The sequence below is a fragment of the Haemaphysalis longicornis genome, unplaced genomic scaffold (genome assembly GCF_048455015.1).
Source record: "Haemaphysalis longicornis isolate Haplotype H1 unplaced genomic scaffold, Haemaphysalis longicornis Haplotype H1 scaffold_14, whole genome shotgun sequence".
Classification (NCBI taxonomy): domain Eukaryota; kingdom Metazoa; phylum Arthropoda; class Arachnida; order Ixodida; family Ixodidae; genus Haemaphysalis; species Haemaphysalis longicornis.
Genome location: NW_027526245.1, coordinates 21907353 through 21930169, shown reverse-complemented (window position 1 = coordinate 21930169; position 22817 = coordinate 21907353). Strand labels below are relative to the sequence as shown.

The 22817-nt window shown below is 49.0% G+C and overlaps 1 protein-coding gene across 1 annotated transcript; it reads right to left on the bottom strand.

Annotated features, from left to right (window-relative positions):
* Window positions 1–16292: 16292 nt before the first annotated feature.
* Window positions 16293–21104, bottom strand: LOC144164800 (uncharacterized). The gene is made up of 3 exons (XM_077695067.1): window positions 20704–21104; window positions 19685–19968; window positions 16293–16348 (listed from the first exon to the last, which is right to left on the bottom strand). The coding sequence occupies exons 1-3, from the start codon at window positions 21102–21104 to the stop codon at window positions 16293–16295; spliced, it is 741 nt and encodes a 246-aa protein (XP_077551193.1).
* Between the last annotated feature and the right edge of the window lie 1713 nt (window positions 21105–22817).

Below are 22817 nucleotides of genomic sequence, written 5' to 3'. Positions count from 1 at the left end.
TATGCGTGCGGCGGTCTCTTATTTCCATGGCCCATGCGGTTTGAAAGGATAGTGCAATAGCGTGTTGTGGGATTATACCCGTAATAAATTTATGTGGTTGTTACAAAGATTTTATATTTGCGATTTGTTTTACCCTGTTCTTATTTGTTGAATTCCTAACTGTTTCATATTATCTTGCGTCTGCAAGACGTGGGCAGCACTTTTAATGAACTTGTGCATTCGTAATATGCTAATTGTTTTATGTTAGTGAATGGTCAGCGTACCACTGAACTGTACAGTTTTAAAATGATCCCGTTATAAAGTGCGCCAAATGGTGGTTTTCTGAGAATTAGTTTTGAATGTTGATCGTTTCCGCTGCCTTGAGTGAAGTTATTAAAAGCATATCGTGTGTATTGTGTGGGTGGCACTGAAATGGCCCGGGCTAAAGTCCCTTCATCTGCTTTAGCTAAACGCCCATCCAGGGACTTTAGCCTGGGCAAGGTGGGACGCATTTTCTCGGGGCCGAGCCGGGCTCGGCCTTCAACAATTTTTTTTTTCGTGCCGTGCTGGCCTGGGCGCATGCATGCAGTGTCTGAAGCCTGGCAGTCATGCGCCGCAAATTCGTGAATGTTGATGCCAAAAAGTTAGCTCATTGAATTAGGTTAAATGAAAAAAAAAGTCGAAGCGCGGAGTCACTGGAGCTCTGTTAAAACTATATTTCGTCGATATTCTCCAAAATTCATTTTTCTGTGCCCGGATATATATTTAAAAATCTCGGCCCAACTTTAAAGCTTGTAAGTCCAATATACTCGCTCTATGATTCCGTTTTCAGGCTGAAAAGGCAAAGTTTTTTTGGACTCATGTTTATAGTCTTTCGAACGCGGGCTGATATTTCAAAACAGGCCGACGTGCTCAGGTTTATTTTATAAAATTTTGCCGGGGACGGGCGGGGCTCAGACTTATATTTACAAATTTGTTGGGTTCGGGCCGGACTAGGAATTGTGGCTTGCGCACTGCTCTAGCGTGATAAAATTTTAAAAAAACGGAAATGTGCGTACGTCGGCCTGCCTAACGCACCATGCTGTTTACGCGGCTGACAAAATGCGACAGAAACATTAGCAAACAATGAAGAAACAGCATCCACACACTAGCCTCGATGACTAAAGCACGACACACGTGGTCTGCTTGGTTGGCCAAATGGGTTGAAAAAACGAACAAATAGTACATGCGCACGACATAGCTGTACTTTTCCCATAAGAACCTTGCCACCTTACTAATAGAATTCGCAAAGGTATTGCAACGCGCATTCGCCACACCTGCAGGGATGAATTTACACTGCAATAGAACTGATGCCCCTCGAATACAGTCGAAAATGAACGCTGCGGGTTGCGTTATTTATTTGCTTCCGCTCTCCGTTGTTTTGTGTGTTTTCCCACGCGCTGAGTTTGCGCGCATTACCGGGACTCGTTTGGCGTTGTTCGTGCGCTCCGGCGAGTTGACGCTTTCGTGTGATACTGATTCGTACCTGTTCTTGCTTCAAGCGCACCCAGCTTCTATTTCGCACTTGCATTTCGACTAACACGTGGTTTCCGTTTTGCTTTTCCCTTCGTGTTCCTATGGTCTGGTATAGTTAAGTGCTCCACACGTTCGTTGGACATGCGTGGGTGAGCGCACACATGTGGTAATTTACAGTATGCAAAGCGAACAATAAACAGATGACACAATGACATTATCTCCGCACTGTTGAATCGGTGCACATGATCCTCATAGGAAAGCAACACCAGCAAGCCGATGCACATGATCTTAGTTTGGGAAATTGTAAAAGGAGCCTAGCAGGAACCACACTTATTTAAATGTTCTTGGTTCTTTGTTTTAATTGGTTGTAACGTATATGTAAAAAATAAATGTAAATAAGGTGTAATTATTTTATGTTTAGCGGTGTACAGTGTGCGAAACACTATGCAGTTTTAAAATGATCGCGCAGTAAAATGATGCTGTGTGGCTTGGTGCTTTTGTGAGAATTGCGGTCGCCAATCCTGTATTTGCACGCTTTCTGTTGACTTGACTGAAGTTTTAAGACATCTGTCATGTGTGCTTCATGGCTACAATTTGGAAAAAACAACGTAAATGTTTCGCACGCACGATGCTGTTTGCTCGGCATGCAGAACTTGATAGAGAAATCAGCAAAAAAAATTAAGAAAAAAAGCAGAAACATTGACCTTAAGCAGAAAGCCTTAAGCACCCCGCTCATTCCTCAATTGACAAAACACGATAGAAAAACCATCAAACAAGGAAGAAAAAATTATCCGCACGCTAGCCTAGATTGAGCACGGCGTGCGCGGTCTGCATGGGTTGGCCAGATGTGATGAAAAAAGGAGCAAACAGTAAATACACAACGTAGGTACCTTTCCCATAAAAAACCTTTCTCTACTATTTCGACACGAAAAAAACTGTAGCTCCTCGGAGACTGCCCGACGCACGCGTGCCCGCCGCTTCCCGAGGCGAAAAAGCGCTCGGATGGGGCACGCGAGTGCCACCTCGTGGGGTTGCCACTAAGTGCCTCACTCGGAGGCGGCCGCTTTTTCCGCTACGCAAGTATTCTAGCTCACTATACCCAAAGCACTGTGGAAAAGGTGACGTCACCAGCCAGGCGCAAGACCACCTAGTAAGGACCTGACGTTCAGGAACGGTGGACGAGCACTACTGCGCATGCGCCAACTAAACATCAAAAAACAAAGAAAGCGACTTTTTTTTCCGGATGTGACGTCATGGTTTAAAAAAAAATGGCAGCTGTTGCGCGGTCATCTCGCTGCGCTCTTCTCGTCGTGATTTTTGCCTGCCGTTGCAGCGGTGCGTATGTGTTTGGCTTACGATTGTGATGAAGGCGCTCTGGAAGAACTTCTGGAGAGCACTTACGGCGGTGTGCAGCGTGTGATCGGGACGCATAGTGTGTGCGACTGCCTAATTTTTGCGTAGTACGTTGCGATGGTGACCACGGGCGCTCTGCATCAGTTCTGCCGCCTCGATTTACGACAGTGATGAGTGCGTTCCCGTCGAACTTCTGCAATGTGTTTTATTAGAGCGCCGTGTTGAGGCCGCTGGGCGTTTCGCCGCCTACGTGCCGTGGTGTAAAAATACCGGAGGCGATGGCCGGTCAGACGAGGGCACTGGGATGGCGCATGACCACTCCCATCGTAACCAAGCTAGCCACTGCATACGTAGACCACTTCTACGTAGACCACAGGGCTGTGTTTTTGTCCCAGTACAACGGAGTTAACCAGTGCGAAGGTATAATTGTGTGTTCGGAGTCGTGAGGCAGGCAGGTAATGTTCACCATTGCGAAGGTGTAGTAACTACCATAATCTGTCTGCAAATCACTTTGTTGGTCTGAAACTTTAAGCCAGCTGATAATAGGACATGCAGCCCGGTGGGAGGTGGGGCTGCGCACAGGACAAAGGTTTTTTTTTTTTGTTACCAGCTGTAGGAACCTAGCCATAATAATACACATCCAGGCCTCAAGTAGTGAATGAGAAAATATTAACTAGTTGCACTTAGCCCTGGTGCCAAGCTTTTTTTTTTTCGTGGGCCCTCTCAAGTTATTGTTTTTAAAATTATCCCTTCTAAGGCACGTTCAAGCTGTTATAATGCCATGCATTCAACAGATGCTGGAAAGTTCACCCAATATGTCCTTGATGTGGGCTGTCACATGCCGAAGAACAATATTGTACTTTAGTTGGTACTTTTAGGAACAGATCTTATTATGTGCAATGCTTTCAAGTTCATTTCGTCTGTGTTCAGCGTGACTGGGGACTTGTCTGCAGCAATCTTACCGCAAATACGTTATTGCTTGTCGAACAGCACAAAAGTACCACTACAACCTAAAACTGAAATTAGTCTGGGATGAGGTTTTGCTTGTCAGTTTTCTCTCTCCAGCAGTGATGGCAATGGCATCTGAGCAGTGGTGTTGCTGGGTAAACTTGCACCCGGGGCCCAGAAAATTTGTCTCCCCCTCACATATACAAAACTATTATTAATAATAAAAGTAGCGTTATTGTTATTATTGATATTATTAATGTCTCCTATTCTTAGCATATGAATGCTGGTTCACACTTGCTACTGGAGCTACCAAAACCGATTTCTGTCACTTGCCACTCGGCACTGCTCTCATCGCGTGACAGAGCAATTGGTCTCGACAAATGTTGTCTTTCATTTGGATACCAATGTAAAAAAACGTTTTACAGCTACTGAATGCATGGGCTTCGAAACGTCAATGCAAGCATGCATAATATGCGACATGCGATGCGAAATGAAGCCACAGGATAATATTTATAAACTGGCAATATATTAGAAAAGTAAGCAGCAAGATAAGAAGCCGTGTGTTATGTAGGCAATAATTACACGAGCTTGGTTTAGAGAACCCCAGACGACGACTCTGGTGCAGATCTTGATACACAACACCGACCTTTTCAGTGAATTAGGCATCGATAAAAATCCTGACAATAAGGAACATCATGGTGTGTCACTCGTGAGCATGAAAACACCATTAGCAGCCGAGAAAGGAGTGGCCGAGAGCACAGGGTGTAATGCGCCAAACCAAAGTAGGGTAGGGAAAAGTGAAGGCTGATATGCGGCAGTGTGAGAGTATCACATCTTACAGTCGATACCAAGAGAATGGATGCGTGCAAGAGCAGTGGAGGTGTGAGAGAGTCTCGGGCCTCGTCAAAAAACGACACTATAAGGTGGTCGCCAGAGACGTTCGGAAAGCTTTGCAGCCCACTGAGCCGACTAAATCATGCAGACGTCCCATGGGCCTGGAGGAGGGTGGCCAGCAATGATAGGGCTGTTTAATAAAGGCAACACATGCAAGACAAATAGTCGCTTCATTCGCATCAATTTTCCTGTGTCTAGGAACACACCTTGAACAAATTATGCTTGAAGGACCACAGGCGGAGCCTAGTGAAAGAAGGCTGGGGGAGAAATAAAAGTTGTCCCAGCAAATAAACAACAGCCGGACTTTAAAAAAAGCTATTTCCAAGTATTGTGCAGGAAAAGTGGTATAAAATGTGAAAGAAACGGCTGCCCCATAAATTCGGAAAAACCGCCTGCACCTGCCCGTTTGTCACTAAAGACAGCCTTTGTGGCAGCATGCAACTGCTGGAAATTTCTCTAAGTGAGAATTTCAGTACGTTTGAAATAGATACATTGTCGGGTCTCTTTATTTCGATGGTTATGTGATTACTGAGAATGAAAGCAGATAGAAAGGGAACATTTAGCGGGGAAAGAGATGACTGGCCGCACATGAGTCGTCTAAGCGGCCAGTGCACGGCTAGTCGTGTGGATGTTTGTCTGCGACAATGTTGCGTTTCCTTTCGTACGTTGTAAAAAGATTCCACCACACATTTGCAAATATGTTAATTGACATTGTCGTCTTGGGAAAACGAACACAGTACAAAGTATAAAATGTGAGCTTCGGGCTTACCAGTGAAGCAGCCACCAGCCAATGGAGGAAATCTGAATCGAAGGAGGTTACAAAGCGATAAAGAACTCTTGAATAAAATATCAGATCTGTACGGGCCCGAGTGTATCAGCGCCACACGCTGGCTCACAACCGTTCGGTCACGCCCATCCCGATGTGTTGGTGACAACGATTTCATTGACGTCGTTGTACAGTCGACTAGCTCAAGACAGATCCTAAATTAAACAACCTTTTCCCAGTAGCTGAGGAAATAATATCGCCCTCTCCAACCAAAAGTAACAACCAACAACAAGACGTTTGGGACCCATCTCGATTCCCTCTTCCTTCAGGGGTGACTAGGGTCGCGTTGTAGCGCCGGTCACTCATAAAGTGTCTCGCTGTGGAGCGCGGTGCCCGCATGTACACAAGTGGGAGGGTTTGGAGCGAAGGATTTATGTTCTTTGCATCGTTTCCTCCAGTTGGTAACTCTTCTGGAGCGTTTCACCAAAGTCTCTTTTGCGGTCTGATGTTTTGCAGTACTGGGCGACGGGTTTTCAGCCAGACGTAGTCGTTGTGCTGCCTGAGTCGTTCCAGTAGATTTTTTCTCCCCAATGCATGAGGAGGGGCACTCAGCTAAAAAATCTTGTATACGACACCGGGCGTCCTGTTTTTTGTCGCACAGTCTTCAACATTTTTTTTCTAGTAATGTTCACAAAGCACTCAGCAGAACGCTTTCACTAACACAGAAACTGCCCCTCACTCCAACCTCAATTATCGTGGGGTCTCCCGACCATATTCCCGGATGGGAGCACTCAGCGGATCGAATGCCTAATGATAGAAAGTGGGTGACGTACCTGGTGTTTATCTTTTTGTTATGCACTTAATTTCGTTGTCCTGTCCTTTTTTTTCTTACCCTCCACCTTGAAAGATGAATATGGCAAAATAAAGATGGCAAAATATTTAGGTCATCAGCTTGAAATATTTCTTCACTTAGAACTCCTTGGGACGGCCACACGAAAACCATGATAAAATGCAAAGAAGATGAACACACGGCTATCCGCTTTATTTATGTGCGCAATGGAGATACTCATTTATATTGCTCTTAACTTACAGGGGAATGAAATAAAAAAACGTAGATTTACCTGATTAAGAGTTAGGTAAATAAAATAAATGCATTCATAACTGTTCTATTTCTTGCATAATTTGTTCGATAAGCTACTCGTCCATTTAGTTTAATTACACGGGGACAAATGGGATACACCCCTTCCATATAATGCCGTCTTCGTACAATTGACATGTGCTGGCTGCGTCGCTGGGCACGATGAAGGAAAGTCAACGACATAAAAAATATGAGCTATCAACACCTGTTATCAGATCCTTCGCAATTGCTTAAATCGCGAATTGGTTGGTTAGTGCAAGCACTGAAGGAATCTGGTGCAACCAAGGGGAAATCGCGACAAGCCATTTGTCTCGCCTAATGTTGGACACCGGAGCTCCCACCCCTCCTCTTCCACCTGCGCCCCTCCTCCCAGCACAGGCTTAATTTCTACAGTTAGCTACCCCACACCAACCTTCATTGCATGTTTCACACTTACTTTCATTTCGTTTTAATTATCAGTCCCCGCTTCCTCAAGATTCAATCTTCCCCATATTTTTTTTTCAGGTCATTTTCACCTTGGTTTCCTTCTGAAAATATGACAACCGGACCGGGGTACACGGTCTCCGATGCGTCACTGTGAAGTCTCCAGAAAATGCTAAACATTCACCGTGACCCGTACACAACATCTCATGTGCGTAAAAAAAGCCACATAAATAACCGCTGAGGACACATGACCAAAGTCTTGTAGGCTTGGATGCCTCCCCCTTCATTCCTCCCCCCTACTGATCTCGCCCGCCGCCCCAACAGTGGTCCTGGACGTGATGAAGGGGTTTGTTAGGCCCCTGTTGTCCCCTGTCGTCCCATTGAAAAGCAAGCTCGCTCGCTACACCCCTCCGAGCGTCGCAGTTGTATACCCACGCACCCCCTCTCCAGGAATCGTTCCTTGTTCGCCTCCGCTCACCCTGCAGCCCATTAACTCCTCAAGCCGCACCCATCCTCGACTACCACGACATTCCTGGATGCCAAAATTCTGCTCGCTTTCTTCCATTGTACCAGGAAACAAATTTGAATAGACTGGTGGGGACGTAAATTGAACAGGCCAAAGCTGTGGTCTCGTTACAGTTGTCTTCCAGTTTTCGACGTCAGCATTACACATTGTAGGGGCACAAGTGGCACCGCCCCCCCCCCCTTTACCGAGGGACTGGTACCCGGGTCCCAGGGACCCCCGGCCCCCCCTTAGTGACGCCACTGCAGCTGAGTGTTTTTTCTCACTACAAAAGACAACTTGCCTTTTGTATATACATTTAGAGGTGTGTGATTATCAACTTTGCGTGTGTGAATTGAATACAAGTTAAACTTGGCTGTGAATTCAATAAAATATTTTTGAATACGAATAGTATAATCTGGCTACATCACGCCTACAGTTCACGTCTGCTAACACTTGTACCTCTTCTTTCAAACCTGTTACTTCCGGAGTCCCCCAGGGCAGCGTACTAGGACCGCTACTGTTTTTAATCTATATTAACGACTTACCATCCTGTGTCTCTTCCCGAATAAGAATCTTTGCTGATGACTGTGTGATTTACCGAATAATTTCTTGCGATAATGACCGTGAAGCTTTGAAAACTGATATTAACGCTATCAATGCATGGTGCTCATCTTGGCTAATGACCCTAAACCATTCTAAAACTAAGTATATGTCCTTCACTAATCGCGCCTCCCGCTTTCCTACCTCCTACGTGCTCAATAACCGTTCAATTGACCTCGTATCCACTTATAAATATCTAGGAGTTCACGTTCAACCCGATCTGTCATGGCATTATCACATAAAACACACCCTGGTTTCCGCTAATCGCTCTTTCGGTTTTCTAAAGCGTAACCTTAAAATGTTCCTTCTGACATTCGAAAACTTGCCTTTACTACACTAATACGTCCTAAAATTGAATATGCATCAGCCATTTTGGATCCCCATCAGGCATACATCATAACTGATATTGAATCTCTGCAAAACCGGGCTGCTCGCTTCATATATTCAGACTACTCATTTCATTCTAGCGTCACAGCACTAAAACGTCGCACCGAACTACCTGATCTAGTACATCGCCGACAACTTTCCCGCCTATCACTGTACCATAAGCTGTATCACCACGCGTCACTTCACGATGATTTCTTCGAGCCACCTCCAGTCATTTTCCCTTCCGAGACCACTCCTACAAAGTTAAACGCACAAATTTCCACTCATCTGCCTTTGCCCGGTCTTTCATTCCACGTACCATAGTCGAATGGAATAATCTGCCATCTCATATCGCTTCTCAAAAAGACAACATGAAATTCCAGGAACTAATTCAATAGCTAACCTAGCACTTTCCTCTTCTTTTTGGATTTTGTTTCCCGTCCTTGAAATTGTGTACTGAACATTTTTATTTTTGCTCTGTATTTTATTTTTGTTCTTGTTGTTCTGATAGATTGTACATCGTGTCGTGCTTGAATTTGAACCATCTGTATTATATTCCTGTCTTTTTTGTTTGCTATAATGATTTGATTACTGCGTTATCTCTTTTTTCAAGTTAACAATGTGTATTTATTTGCGTTTTCAGTGTGAACATTCCTGCTTCTTTTTGTTTATTTTTTCCGCTTTACTGCGCTAAAACAACACGTGTGCTATGTAACCCCCCTATGTAATACCCCCTCACGGGGGCCTTTAGGGGTATTGTGAATAAATAAATAAATAAATAAATATTCTATAGTGCATCTGTCTCCCACCTTTATCACATAGGCCTCAAAGATTTCTCGTTCCTGTTTTGTGCCATACAACTTCAGCACTCTCGTCGTATCAAATTCTGGCATGCCGCCACCTGGCATGCATGGAGTCTTGGAGTGGAGCACCAAATCGGTGGTTTCTGTTCCAGTCGTCAGCAATGCGGCATGCTCCCACCACCGCCTGTTAGGGCCTTGTCTGCCCTATGTACCATCAAGATACATTGAAATAGGAACAACAAAGCACATGACTTTCAGTACATGCTGTGCATCATGGTGACGGGCTGTGTAGCCACAGGAGGAACAAAGTTACAAGAATTTGTGTCCAACAGTGTTATGGAAATAGCATTTGAGAATGTTAATTTGGCCAACAGCCGCATGTCGTGCGGGGTGCCGCTACGGTTATCAAACTTTGTCACTGTGTAGGATCAAGCAGAACACGACGAAGGCTGATAGCAGAAGCACAAACGGGCACCAAATATGGTGGTGGGCGGAATAAATATTTTCACTGACCGAACAGTGCCCTCTCGACACCCACGTGCAAGTTGGTCGAACTGGAAGTACATAATACCTTAGATAAACTGCACAAAGCTTACCATCACTCCCAAACCTCCCGCCTCAACCACCTACCAGACGAGACACCCTTGAACTCCTCGTATATCCAGCGCCCCAAGAACCGCTACAAAGTGTGCCCCTCCACATCCGTCAACACATTTTTACAGCTCCCATACCTCGATATACGCATCAATACGCTCGTCAGGAAAACAACCCTCTGGAGGCCAACGAAACTAACGTGGATAAAAACAAACTTTTCATTTCTGCGGGCCAAGAGTCCTCTGCAATGATTTAACAAGAACATGCAGCAGGACCTTGACCCCCTGAATATAATGTCCCGGAGCTTATGACAGCACGCAGCGATCACAAGACACGCGGTTCGACGAACCAAAGCGACGCGCACCAATCATTTTAGTCAACGACCGTGTGGTGAGCGACAAGAGTTCCGTACGAACGATCGTTTGTGGCTTGCCGGTCGCAATAGTCTTGTCTTGATATTTCTTAGTCAATGACCGTGTGGTGAGCGACAAGAGTTTCGTGCGAACGATCGTTCGCGGCTGGCCATGATAGCACCGCCGTTTGAAGTTGAAGGCATACGCGCGCTCGCACGTCGGAGACGAAACGCCCAGCGGCCTCAACACGGTGCTATAATGAAATGGGCAAGATCCTTGCCATGAAATGCAGCGCAGAAGCTTGTCGCGAGCGCACTCATCACTCTCGCAAATCGAGGCGGCACAACTGATGCAGAACGCCCGTGTGCACCGTCACACACTCAGCGTCTCAATCACACGCTGCACACCACCGTGCGTGCTCTCCAGAAGTTCTTCGAGAGCGCCCTTATTACAATCGCAAGCCGAACACGTACGCACCGCTGCAACGGCAGACAAAAATCACGGCGAGATGAGCGCAGCGAGATGACCGCACAACAGCTGCCATTTTTTTTTAAACCATGACGTCACGTCCGGCAAAAACAAAGGTCGCTTTCTTTGTTTTTTGATGTCTAGTTGGCGCATGCGCAACAGTGCTCGTCCACCGTTCCTGAACGTCAGGTCTAGTAAGGTGGCTAGAAGGGGAGGTGTCAGCATCTGCTCGGCTGCGCCGTGCTCGGCGGCGTGCTGGTATTTCATGCCGTCGTGCGGCGGCGCGCTCGTCGTTACCGAGGTGCCTCGAGCAGCACACCGCCATTGCTGCGCCTGGACTCATCTGCCTTGCCGTCGTAGAGGGCTCGTGTTTTCACGTCTGCAGCGGGCTGGTGTAAATTTTTTACATCGAAGCTGTTTATGGATATGGTCCGTGAATTTCAAAAAGCTGTGTAGGGCTTGTGCTCCGTGTATTGGGGCACCACGGAGCCAAAAAATGCATTGCGGCAAAGCCAACTTTATCGCGTACGGTCAACTTTTGAACGGCTGTAGCTCTTGTTTTATCGGAACTTTAAAGAAAGCAATAATATTGTGACGTGGCAACGAAGGAGATGTATTCAGATAGTGTAATTACAAAAATAGACGGGGTAGCGAAGGCAGACAAGGCAGCCGCGATGTCCCAGGAACTGAACGCGCACCAACATCAGCGAGCGTCGTCTTCTTCTCATCCCAGAGGGCGCATACCCGCCGAGCGGGGTTGGACACTGGTTCCGTTTATAGTAAGGAGCCAAGGAACGGAGCCCGTGACATGACCCCCGGCGGTAGAAGCAACGTCCCGGTGCTGAAGACGGTAGAAGGTGTGGGCTGAACTTAATCACGGACGAAGTAGGGCTTCAGGCGGGACACATGCACAATTTGAGACGCTGGGTGCACAGTTGACGGTGGAGGCGTGACTGGAATGATTTCGTACGTCACAGGAGTAACCAAGCGAATGACGCGGTAGGGGCCCGTGAAGCGGGACAGTAGTTTTTCAGATATCCCAACATGACGTGAAGGCGTCCAAAGGAGGAGCAGGGAGTCAGGTGGGAAAAACACGTCACGGTGGTTCTCGTCGTAGCGGCGCTTCTGACTTGCCTGTGACGCCGTAATCTTGGCGCGGGCGATCTGGCGGGCCACATCAGCCTGGTCAATGAGACCACGTGCATACTCAGTTCGTGGCGTGGTCGAGTCAGGCAGCATGGTGTCCAATGGCAGGGCAGGGTCGCGGCCGTAAAGGAGGAAGAAAGGAAGAAAGGAGAGAAGCCGGCAGTGTCGAGGCGTGACGAATTGTAGGCGAAAGTAACGTAAGGGAGAGGAACGTCCCAGTCACGGTGGTCAGTGGACACGTACATAGCGAGCATATCCGTGAGCATCTTGTTAAATCGTTCAGCGAGCCCATTGGTCTGCGGATGATAGGCCGTGGTGAGGTTGTGCTTAATGCGGCAGGACCGAAGAAGGTCGTCGACGACCTGAGATAAGAAGCACCGACCACAGTCCGTGATCAGCTGGCGAGGAGCACCATGTTGCAGAATGACGGCGTGTAGTAGAAAATCGGTGACGTCCGTGGCACAGCTGGTAGGAATGGCACGTGTGATGGCGTAACGCGTGGTGTAATCGGTGGCAACGGCAATCCACCTGTTACCAGAGCGCGATAAGGGGAAAGGACCTGGAAGGTCCAATCCAACCCGGCAAAATGGTTCAGGAGGAACATCAATTGGTTGAAGAGGGCCTGCTGGAAGTGACCGAGGTGTCTTGCGGCGTTACATCACAAGCCGTGACGTACTTTCGCACGGACCGGTAAAGGCCGGGCCAGAAAAAGCGTCGCCGCGCCCGGTCGTACGTCCGAGTGACGCCCAGATGGCCAGCAGTCGGCACGTCGTGGAGCTGGTGGAGTATGTCGGGACGGAGATGCTGAGGTACTGCGAGAAGGGCGTCAGGGCCATCCGCCCGGAAGTTGCGGCGAAACAGGACGCCATTACGCAGTGTAAAGGCGTGCAGAGATGGGTCGGACGGCTCTGAGCTAAGATAATCTATAACCTGCCGAAGCGATGGGTCGCGTCGTTGGTGGGCGGCTATGTCGTGCAAGTCGGAGAGGGCAAATACGCAGGGGTCATCATCGTTCCACGTTTGATCAGGCGGATCAAAAGAATGACGAGACAAGCAGTCGGCGTCCCGGTGCATGCGACCAGACCTGTAGACCACCGAATAGTCATACTCCTGGAGTCTTAACGCCCAGCGGCCGAGTCGTCCGGACGGATCTTTGAGCGAAGAAAGCCAACATAGGGCATGATGGTCGGTAATGACCGCGAAAGATTTGCCGTACAAATATGGGCGAAACTTGCTGACTGCCCAGACGAGTGCGAGGCATTCACGTTCCGTAATGGAATAGTTACGTTCAGCGGGGGACAGAGGTCGGCTGGCGTAGGCTATCACCCGGTCGTGACCAGTCTGTTTCTGAACCAATACTGCCCCTATCCCGTGGCCACTCGCGTCCGTGCGTACTTCTGTGGGAGCCAACGGATCGAAATGGGCTAAAACTGGGCAACGAGTCAGGTGGTCAACGAGAGTGGCAAACGATGCGCTTTGCGCGGTGCCCCAGGAGAATGAGGTATCGGCCTTAAGGAGATCCGTCAATGGCCGGGCGATCTCAGCAAAATTCTCGATAAAGCGACGAAAGTAGGAGCATAGTCCTACAAAGCTGCGAACATCCTTTGCCGAACGCGGGATGGGAAATTCTTGAACGGCGCGTACCTTATCGGGATCAGGTCGAACACCAGCAGCATCGACGACGTGCCCGAGGATCTTGAGTTGCCGGGCACCGAAACGGCATTTTGATGAATTGAGCTGGAGACCGGCGCGACGGAAAACCTCAAGGATGTCTGCAAGACGATGGAGAGGAGTTTCAAATGTCGGGGAAAAAACGATGACGTCGTCCAATAGCAGATGCAGGTCAACCACTTGAAGCCACGTAAGAGGAAGTCAATCATTCTTTCGAAGGTAGCCGGCGCGTTGCGCAGACCAGAGGGCATTACCTTGAATTGGTACAACCCGTCGGGCGTCACAAAGGCGGTCTTTTCGCGGTCCTGGGCATCAACAGCAATTTGCCAATACCCAGACCGAAGGTCAATAGAAGAAAAGTACGATGCACCATGGAGGCAATCGAGGGCGTCATCAATCCGAGGAAGTGTATAAACGTCCTTTTTGGTGACTTTGTTCAAGTGCCGGTAATCAATGCAGAAGCGCCAGGACCCATCCTTCTTTTTCACTAAGACGACTGGTGACGCCCATGGACTGGAAGATGGCTCAATTACATTCTTTTTCAACATCTTATCGACATCATCTTGAATGATTTTGCGTTCGCGGTGAGAGACCCGATATGGTTGCCGATGAATGGGGCTCGCATCCGCGGTGTTGATGCGGTGGGTTATCGTCGATGTCTGTCCCAAAGGGCGATCGTCCAAATCAAAAATGTCTCTGTACGATGAAAGCAGGCGATATAACTTGTGAGCTTGCGACGAAGGAAGGTCCGACGCTATCATTTTTGCGATGTCACCAGAGGTAGACCAACGATCCTTGGAATCATTCGGCGCAATCATGAAGGCGTCAGTGGACACGGCAGAAATTTGGCATTCCTCCAGAGGAAAAAGCATGGCCAGCGACATCTGCTCGGGGAGAACTTGGGGCAAAGAACCAAAATTAAGGAAAGGCAGGCTGATTTGGTTGTTGGCGAGGGTGACTACAGTGTAAGGAAGAGCCACGTGGTGTCGGAGGAGGACGTCGGTTATAGGGGACACGACGTAGTCGCCGTCCGGAAGTGGCGGGCATGGTGACAAAGGGACGTAGGACATTGTGTCAGGAAGCAAGCGGTCATGTCCTGTGGAGCAGAGTCGGTTGGGGAGCTTAGTGTCGGTGACAGGACCGGTCGGCACGGTCGGTCGACAGACGAAGAATACCCGTGGCACAGTCAATAAGCGCGGCGTTGTCGGTTAGAAAGTCAAGGCCGAGAATGATTTCATGGGGGCATGCGTCGAAGACGGTGAACACTACAGGAATGTGATGGTCACCAACACCAACCCGAGCGGTGCACAGTCCTTCGACGGTGGGCGTACGGCCGTCGGCCACTCTGACAACAGTAGATGGAGCAGGCGTCAGGACCTTACGAAGGTGGCGGCGAAGGTGGGAGCTCATTACGGAGATACTGGCACCGGTGTCTATTAGAGCGCTCACACGAACCCCATCAACATCAACGTCAAGCAAATTGCGTCTCGTCGTCTTTGTAAACAAAGGATTTTCAGGCCGGGTCGGACATGCAGCATCACCTCCGGGAGCTGCATTGGCTAGTTTCCCGGAGAGGTGCGTGCATAAGAAGTCGGCGGCGAAGGGCGGCGAGGCTGCGGCGAACGAGATTGGCGACGTTGTGGGGACGGGGACCGGCCAAGGCGGTTGCTGGGGGAGCTGCCGGGAACATACTGGGGTTGAGTACCAGGGGGGAAGTGGATAGGCCGATCGTCCGAAGAGTAGGTGGTGGGCGAAAACCGGGAGCGTGCAGGGGACGTCCAACGTTGTCGGAAATAACGGGCGACGTGACCAACGCGAGAGCACTCGAAGCAGATAGGCCGGTCGTCAGGAGTTCTCCATTCTGCAGGGTTCCGGCGGCGGTAACGAGGTGGTGCGTCATAACGCCGTTGGAAGCTATTGCTGGCAAATGAAGGAGGAAGGTTCTGGCGGACGTCCGGACAAGCCATAGCGCACACAGGATGGATACCGAGGTTGGCTACTTCCTCACGGACAACGGCCTGTATAAGTGATATAGTGGGCAGGGTATGATCGTGCCCAAGGCGGTGTACAGGAGCCGGGGCCATGGCCTCAATTTCGCGGCGCACGATCTTGGTCAAAGTGTCCGAATGTGGCATTGGACCTGGTGCCCTCGGCAAACTGGGAGGCGCTGTCAGATCCGCACACGATGAGGTTGCTGCGGTGTGAGGCAGCCGGGTGAACTGCTGCGCTATGCGGCGGCATTTCGCCTGCTCAAATCGGCGACATTCCTTCAGTACAGAGTCAATTGTGGCACACTCTTTACACATGAGCAGATTGAAGGCATCATCTGCTATGCCTTTAAGGACATGCCCAATCTTGTCGGACTCCGGCATCTTGGGATCCACCTTGGCGCAGAGAGCCAACACGTCCTGGATGTAGGCGACATAGGACTCCGTACAGGACTGCGTGCGTGACGAAAGATCGTTCTTTGCGGCTAGCTGACGGGCAGCGGAGTCACTGAACGAATCCAGGAACTCCTTTTTGAAGGCGTCCCAGCTTGTGAGCCTCGCTTCGTTGTTTAGGAACGAAGTCCCAGCCGTCTTCTTGAGATGGTAGGCACCATTCGCCAGCATGATTGTGTCGTCCCAGCGGTTGTGAACACTGACGCGTTCATACATGCGGAGCCATTCATCCGCGTCGACGTTATCAGTCCCAGTAAAATCACCGGGATCACGGGGGTGAGACACGATGACTATCGGCGGAGTAGATACAGGCTCACCGGGGGGCGGCATCATGCAGCTGTGAACGTGACGCCCGCTTCGAAGCTACGTATTTTCTCAAAGTAGCCTGGCGAGCGGTAAGGAGACGAGAAGTAGCACCTGCACCACAAGATGTGACGTGGCAACGAAGGAGATGTATTCAGATAGTGTAATTACAAAAATAGACGGGATAGCGAAGGCAGACAAGGCAGCCGCGATGTCCCAGGAACTGAACGCGCATCAACATCAGCGAGCGTCTTCTTCTCATCCCAGAGGGCGCATACCCGCAGAGCGGGGTTGGACAAAAATATACGGGATAGCGAAGGCAGACAAGGCAGCCGCGATGTCCCAGGAACTGAACGCGCATCAACATCAGCGAGCGTCTTCTTCTCATCCCAGAGGGCGCATACCCGCAGAGCGGGGTTGGACACTGGTTCCGTTTATATTAAGGAGCCAAGGAACGGAGCCCGTGACAATATGAAGATTGGCCGCAAGGGCAACTTCATCATTACTTCGAGTTTCATTTACTTGTGACAAATCAGTTCACAGTGAAGTTCTAAACGTTGTAGAATTATTGTCTGCTGTGGTAACATGGCCATATAGGGAGGCTGTATGGTTATAAAAACAGCCTTAACTCTTGTCCTATAGAAAGTCGCATGAAATGTTACATAAGAATTGGCCGCTAGGATGACTGTTCCAGTATGCCGAATTTCAGTTACTTGTGATAATTACTTAGCCGAAGCTGTAAACGTGCAATGGTACAGAAAGCGGCCGCTGTAACCGTTGCTTTTTCAATACGGCGACTTTTATTTTCTTTACTTGCTTTGTTAGTTACAGAACCAACAGGTCATATTTGCTTGTCTGGTAGGATAAAACCCTTGTGTTCACAAGATTTAGGAAGTAATCGCAAAGCCAGGGTCACTATACAATTAACAAATAATGAATGAAATAGATACGCAGAGACTTTGGGGGTATTTTTCTGGTGAGGGGGGTACTCAAATCAATCAATCAGTCAATCAATGATGAAGATTTTGTGGTTCTAGATCGAGCGCGTTTTATTTTTCAGCGTTGAAATGGACAGGTTTCATTTTTTAAGGAATGCCGTGGCTTTCAAACTCAGTCTTGAACCATGCAAACACCAATTATTTTAAGTAGCAGCTCTTTATCTTCTTCAAACATCCTATTGTGATAATTAAATTTATTATAGTTTGGTTATGGAAGCTATCAATCGTACCCTTTGCGTGGAACTTGAACTGCACTGTATGCCACCACACGTGTTACAGTCGACATTGACATAGGGAATATTGATTCGATTACTGTAAGGAAACTATTTGCTTGTCGCTATTGAACTACAATACTCTGATAGGAATGTGTCAGTAACAAGTTCCAAGAAGAACGCAAACAAGGCGAATTGGGAATTGCGTAACGATTAACCTTTGCAGGCGGGCCGGATGTCCTCGCTAAATGACTCGAATAGCGCGCGGACTCAACAGAGACTAGCACTGCCATTTTTTTGTTTTGTCAGGTTTTAGAGTCACGATTTTTCTAATCGTGCGAGGACCAGGAGGGGGAAACTAAGCCCCTTCATTTCAAAAAGGGTGAGCGGGGAACTCGAGCCCCCTATACCCCCCTCCCCCCCCACACACACACACCCTTCCAGAGCACCTGTAGATTTGTACACATTCTCTAAACATGCTTGGGATGTGCATTGCATGCATTTTCGCTGCTCAGGCATCCACCTTCACAGAGGAAAATTTTGACTCGTAATTTCTTGTGCCGTTATACGGTAGGTAGAATGCTTGCCTACAACACAGCTTTCGTACTTTCAACCTTATCCTGCCTCACCCGAGCGGAATTTGAAGAGAAGTGCATGCGGTGTTCTGAAGTCTAAGCCCACCCCTCGTGTCTCCAATCTGTTTTTTTAAAGATAATGTCTCGGCAGTTCTTAGATGTACCCAGTTTCAGTTGAAATATCGAATTAAACAAACCGTTTTACCGACTACACGTTCCCTACTCTGTGGCTTATGTGCTGATGTTATTAACATTATATTATAACGGTCTCACTCATATATGATATCCCGATCTGGTGATGTTTGCAATAGGTATACAGTTTCCGGACACTGAATGTTATGACTTGATATGTGTTTGCTAATTAAATACTGACTGTGTCTGTACTTGCTATAGCCTACTTTGCAATGTTGATGCACATTTTCTTCCTACCTTTCCCCCTGAGGGTGTTTTTAGCCAAGTCAGTCCTGGGAGTTGTGTCAAATATACATAAAAGCTTGTACGAAAGAGAACTTACTTTTCGACCTACAATTCCTTCAAACGAACCATTTCCGGTATCGTTCGTGCAGCGTGTTAATCTAAAGTAAGACATTGCTTCAACGCTTTGGCACCCAAGCGAAAACGGCATGGATGTTGTTTTAGTGACAAGCCCATGGCAAGTCACTTGATTCGCTATCCTCCAGCGCTCCACGATGCGAGCGTCGCTGGCAGCTAACCTATAAGAAATAAGTTCAAAACGTTCGTTTTCAGTGCCAATGCACGTTTTGCAGCAATACGTCAGGAAAATGTGCCAACTAGCCTTCATTATAGGACGCGCTACAACCGCATCACCGTGAAACAGCTGGGCGAAAGGCGTCTGCTATAGTATACGCGCGGGGGCTCGCGCGGGTATCTCGGAGCCGACAGCAGCGCCGCTGCATCGGGATGAATCCGCCTCCTTCACAACCCCACTGCGCATGCGCAATCCCCTAGCGGCCAAGTCCCTAAGCAGTCCGGCTGGGGCAGCAGACGGCATTCCCCACAGCTCGCGCATAAGCGGGAAGGGGTCGTGGTTGTATTTACATCGTTTGTTTTTTTGTGTGCGCTCGTTGTGCGCGGAACAATGCCCACAACTTGTTGTTGTAATATGTATTTATTAATCCTATATACACTCCGTGCCTTGACATTTGTCATCGCCAGAGGGGGAGATGGGGAAAGGGAGTTGGAGGAAGGGGGGGGGGGGTGTGTCCCGACTACATGTGGTCCTGTACGGCGGCTTCTCGAACATATACGAGAAGAGAGTCGAGGACCATCTTCCTGTGTTCTGTAGACCCTTCGGGATGGGTCCACTCCCGCAGCGTTTGTGGCCTGACTTGAGGAGGAATGAGCGCATGTGCGCGGTTTCTCTGGTCCTTCAAGGCAGGACATCTCCATAGAAGATGGTCAAGGTCAGCGACTTGTGGCCTGTCAGGTGATTCGCAAAGTTTGCAGGTACCGTCGCCGGGGTGTAGACGAAAGCGTGCCATGATGTGCGGCGTTACGGCAGTGTTCGTCCGAATGCGTCGGAGTGTGACCGTTGCCCACCGGTTGTAGCCGGATGGGATAGGGTCATCCTCTTCGGGTAGACGAAGTCGAAGCGCTGCACGTCGCTCAGTACGTGCTTTGGCGATGGCTTCCTCGTAGTCATACCCTTCCTCTTCCGATTCGTCGGGCAGCAGCTCCAAAGATGGAGGTGTCGACGCTTTGAGAGCGGGGAAGACGTTCGTCGGTCGAGACGGAGGTTTCTGGCAATTATCGCGGTTGGAAAGCCTCTCCCGTGCTGCCTTGTGTGCCTCCTCGTTGCCCGGTATCCCGTTATGGCCAGGGACGCAGCGAATTATAAGTATGCGGGCGAGTTGTCGAAGGTCTCTTGCGCCCGCACGAATTCTTGCGACCGTCCGACTGCGCGTGTTATTTTTTCCGCATTCTTTCACGGCTTCCTTGGAGTCCGTGTAGAGAAGGAAAGTGGTTGGTGCCTCAGTCGGGCTTCTGGCGGCAATTCTGTGCGCTTCTTCAGTCGCTAGTAGTAAGGCCCTCAGTTCCGCTTCCTTCACAGATGGGGTACCACGGAGAGCCTTGGCTCCTTTAGTTTTGGTCTTGTCACAGTACCACGGCATGGTGACCTGATCATCTTGAAGAGTGTAAGAGTCAATGTAAATCCTGCGCACCCTTTCGTCGTCGTCGATACACTGGAGATCTTTCAGGTGTGTCGTTGCTGCTCGTTGGCGACGTGTCGGATGTTCTGCGCTTGTGTTTTTGGGCATGGGCCGGTGATCAACGATGGCTATTTGTTTCCATGGTTCAGGCGGTTGGTAGATCGGAGGTTTCTTGTCCATCGAGTGACCAAGTTGACGAAGAATGGCCCTGCCGGCTTGAGTGCTTTCGAGGCATAGAAGTTGTGCAGCTCCTAAGCTTTCCGCTCTGTCTTCAATGTTGGTCATTCCTGAGTGAAGGTGGAGGTTATAAACCATTGCGAAGCGAGGAAGACCAGAGACAACCCGCATGGCTTCGCGGTTAAGGTATTCTACAGACTCTCGTTGCTTTTTTGTGAGTCTATAGAAGTTATACACATACGTCGCTGTTGGAACCAACAGGCCGTTTACCAAAATGCGAAGAACGCGTTCATCGGCGCCCCACTTCTTTGAAGTAATCCGACGGATCAGGGAAATGGTGCTTTTCCACGTAGCGGTCAATTTCTTGAGCCACGTGGTGGCGCCCCCATCCTCGTCTATGTCAAGACCGAGAATGCGGACAGTAGGTCGTTCTTTGATTGGTACTCCATTTATGGTGAGCTTAAACTGGCTCTTTATGTTTTGTTTGTGTAGCCGTTTCTTTGCCAGTACTACAAAAACCGTCTTCTCGGGAGATGGAGCGAGTCCTACCTCTGTTAAGAAAGAAGTGATTGTGTTCAAACCTTGCTGCATTGCTTGTTCTTGTTCGCCTATAGAGCCCCCCTTTGTCCAAAGCGTGATGTCATCTGCATAGATCGTGAAACGCAAGCCTTTAATGCCATCCAGGTGTGGGGGAAGGTCAGCCATGACGACATTAAATAGCGTTGGCGATAAGACTGAACCTTGAGGTACTCCGACGCAGTTTGCTGTTTTGGGGCCGAGTGTGTCACCAACCCGTACTCGATAGTGGCGGTCTCGTAGGAAATCTTGTACAAAGGCGAGTGGCTTTCCGTCCAGTCCTCGGTTGCGTGCGTCTTGGATAACTGCATCATGAAGTACCTAGTCGAATGCTTTTTTTACGTCGATGGCTACCACTAGACGGGGATCACATGATGATGTGTGAGCAATAACATCCTCTGACAGCAATTTCAAGCTGTCTAGAGTAGAAAGGTGCCTCCGGAAACCCGTTTGACGTGGGTTAAGTTGGCCTGTTGTTTCTAAATTCCACTGAATTCTTGCGAGAACCATCCTCTCCATAAGTTTCATAACATTAGAAATCAAAGAAATGGGCCTCACATTCTCTATTTGCGTGAGAGGCTTGCCAGGCTTTGGAATGGATACAACCCATGATTCCTTCCATTCATTAGGCAGCACAGAAGATTCCCAGATAGCATTGAGCCAGTCAAGGAGTTGCTCCTTGTGCGCCTCAGGCAAGTTGCGAAGGGCCGCGTAACTGATCCCATCTGGACCAAGTGCGCTCGTTATGTTGGTTTCCTGAAGAGCTGATAGAAGTTCGGCCATTGTAAAGGGGTCATTTAGACTGGTGTTCATTTCGGGAGGCGTCGTGCGTGGGAGAAACGGCGCTCTTGGCTTCACCCCAAGCAGGGGTTGTGGGAAGAAAAGTTGGCCTGCCTGGATTGCAAGATCGGTCTCTGTGATGCCCAGTCGAAGAGCTATGTTCTGGCCCGCCGTTTTGTTCTTTCTTTTGTCCTGCATGCCAGGAAATGTTGTCCAGACTTTGCTGAGCCCGGTCTGCGCATTGAAGGCGGCGCAGTGCCGATGTCAGTTATCCCGGGAGAGCTGCAAGGAGTACTGGCGTGCCTTCGCAGTTGCTTGGTTAAGGCGCGATTGAAGCAGAGGTGTCCTCCCTCCTTTGCGAAATTGCTGTAACGCTCGCAGACGGCTAGCTCATAGATTTAGCAAATGTAGGTCGGGGGTGGGTGCACCGTCTTTGACTAAAACCGATGTTGTGGCTTCCCGCAGAGCAGTACCAATGCGTGTGTAGATAGGATCTGCAGGATCGGTTTCATTTAGGATGGTACGAAATGTATCCCATTTTACGAAAGTGGTCTGTCGTTTCTCTGGTATCGCTTGCAATGCTTGAAGTGTTATCCATATCGGCAGATGGTCACTTCCGAGTGTGTCTGGTCTTGTCTGCCAAATGCCTCGAAGGTTGGGAGAAGCCCAAGTAAGGTCCGGTGTCGTGTCTCGCTGCGACGCAAACGCTGCTATGCGCGTAGGAACTTCAGGGACGTTGAGGAGTTCTAAGCGTGTATGCCGCATAGCAACAAGCAGCTGGGTTCCTCTGCTGTTGTTTCGGGGATATCCCCAAGTGGTGTGCCAAGCGTTAAAGTCCCCACAAATAAGTACTGAGTGATCTTGTAGGGTCTGCATGAGGGAGTTGACCCAAGTTGTGTCTTGTTTGCTGCGCCCCATGGGTCTCCAGTATACGGAAACAAATGTAACCGTCTGCCCCCGGAGCTGAGTCCTCACCGCTACGACATCCCGATTCGGGTCACACAGGTGGATGGTGTCCAGCTGAGTTTGCGACACGGACTTGGCGACAAGAGCGGCAGCTTG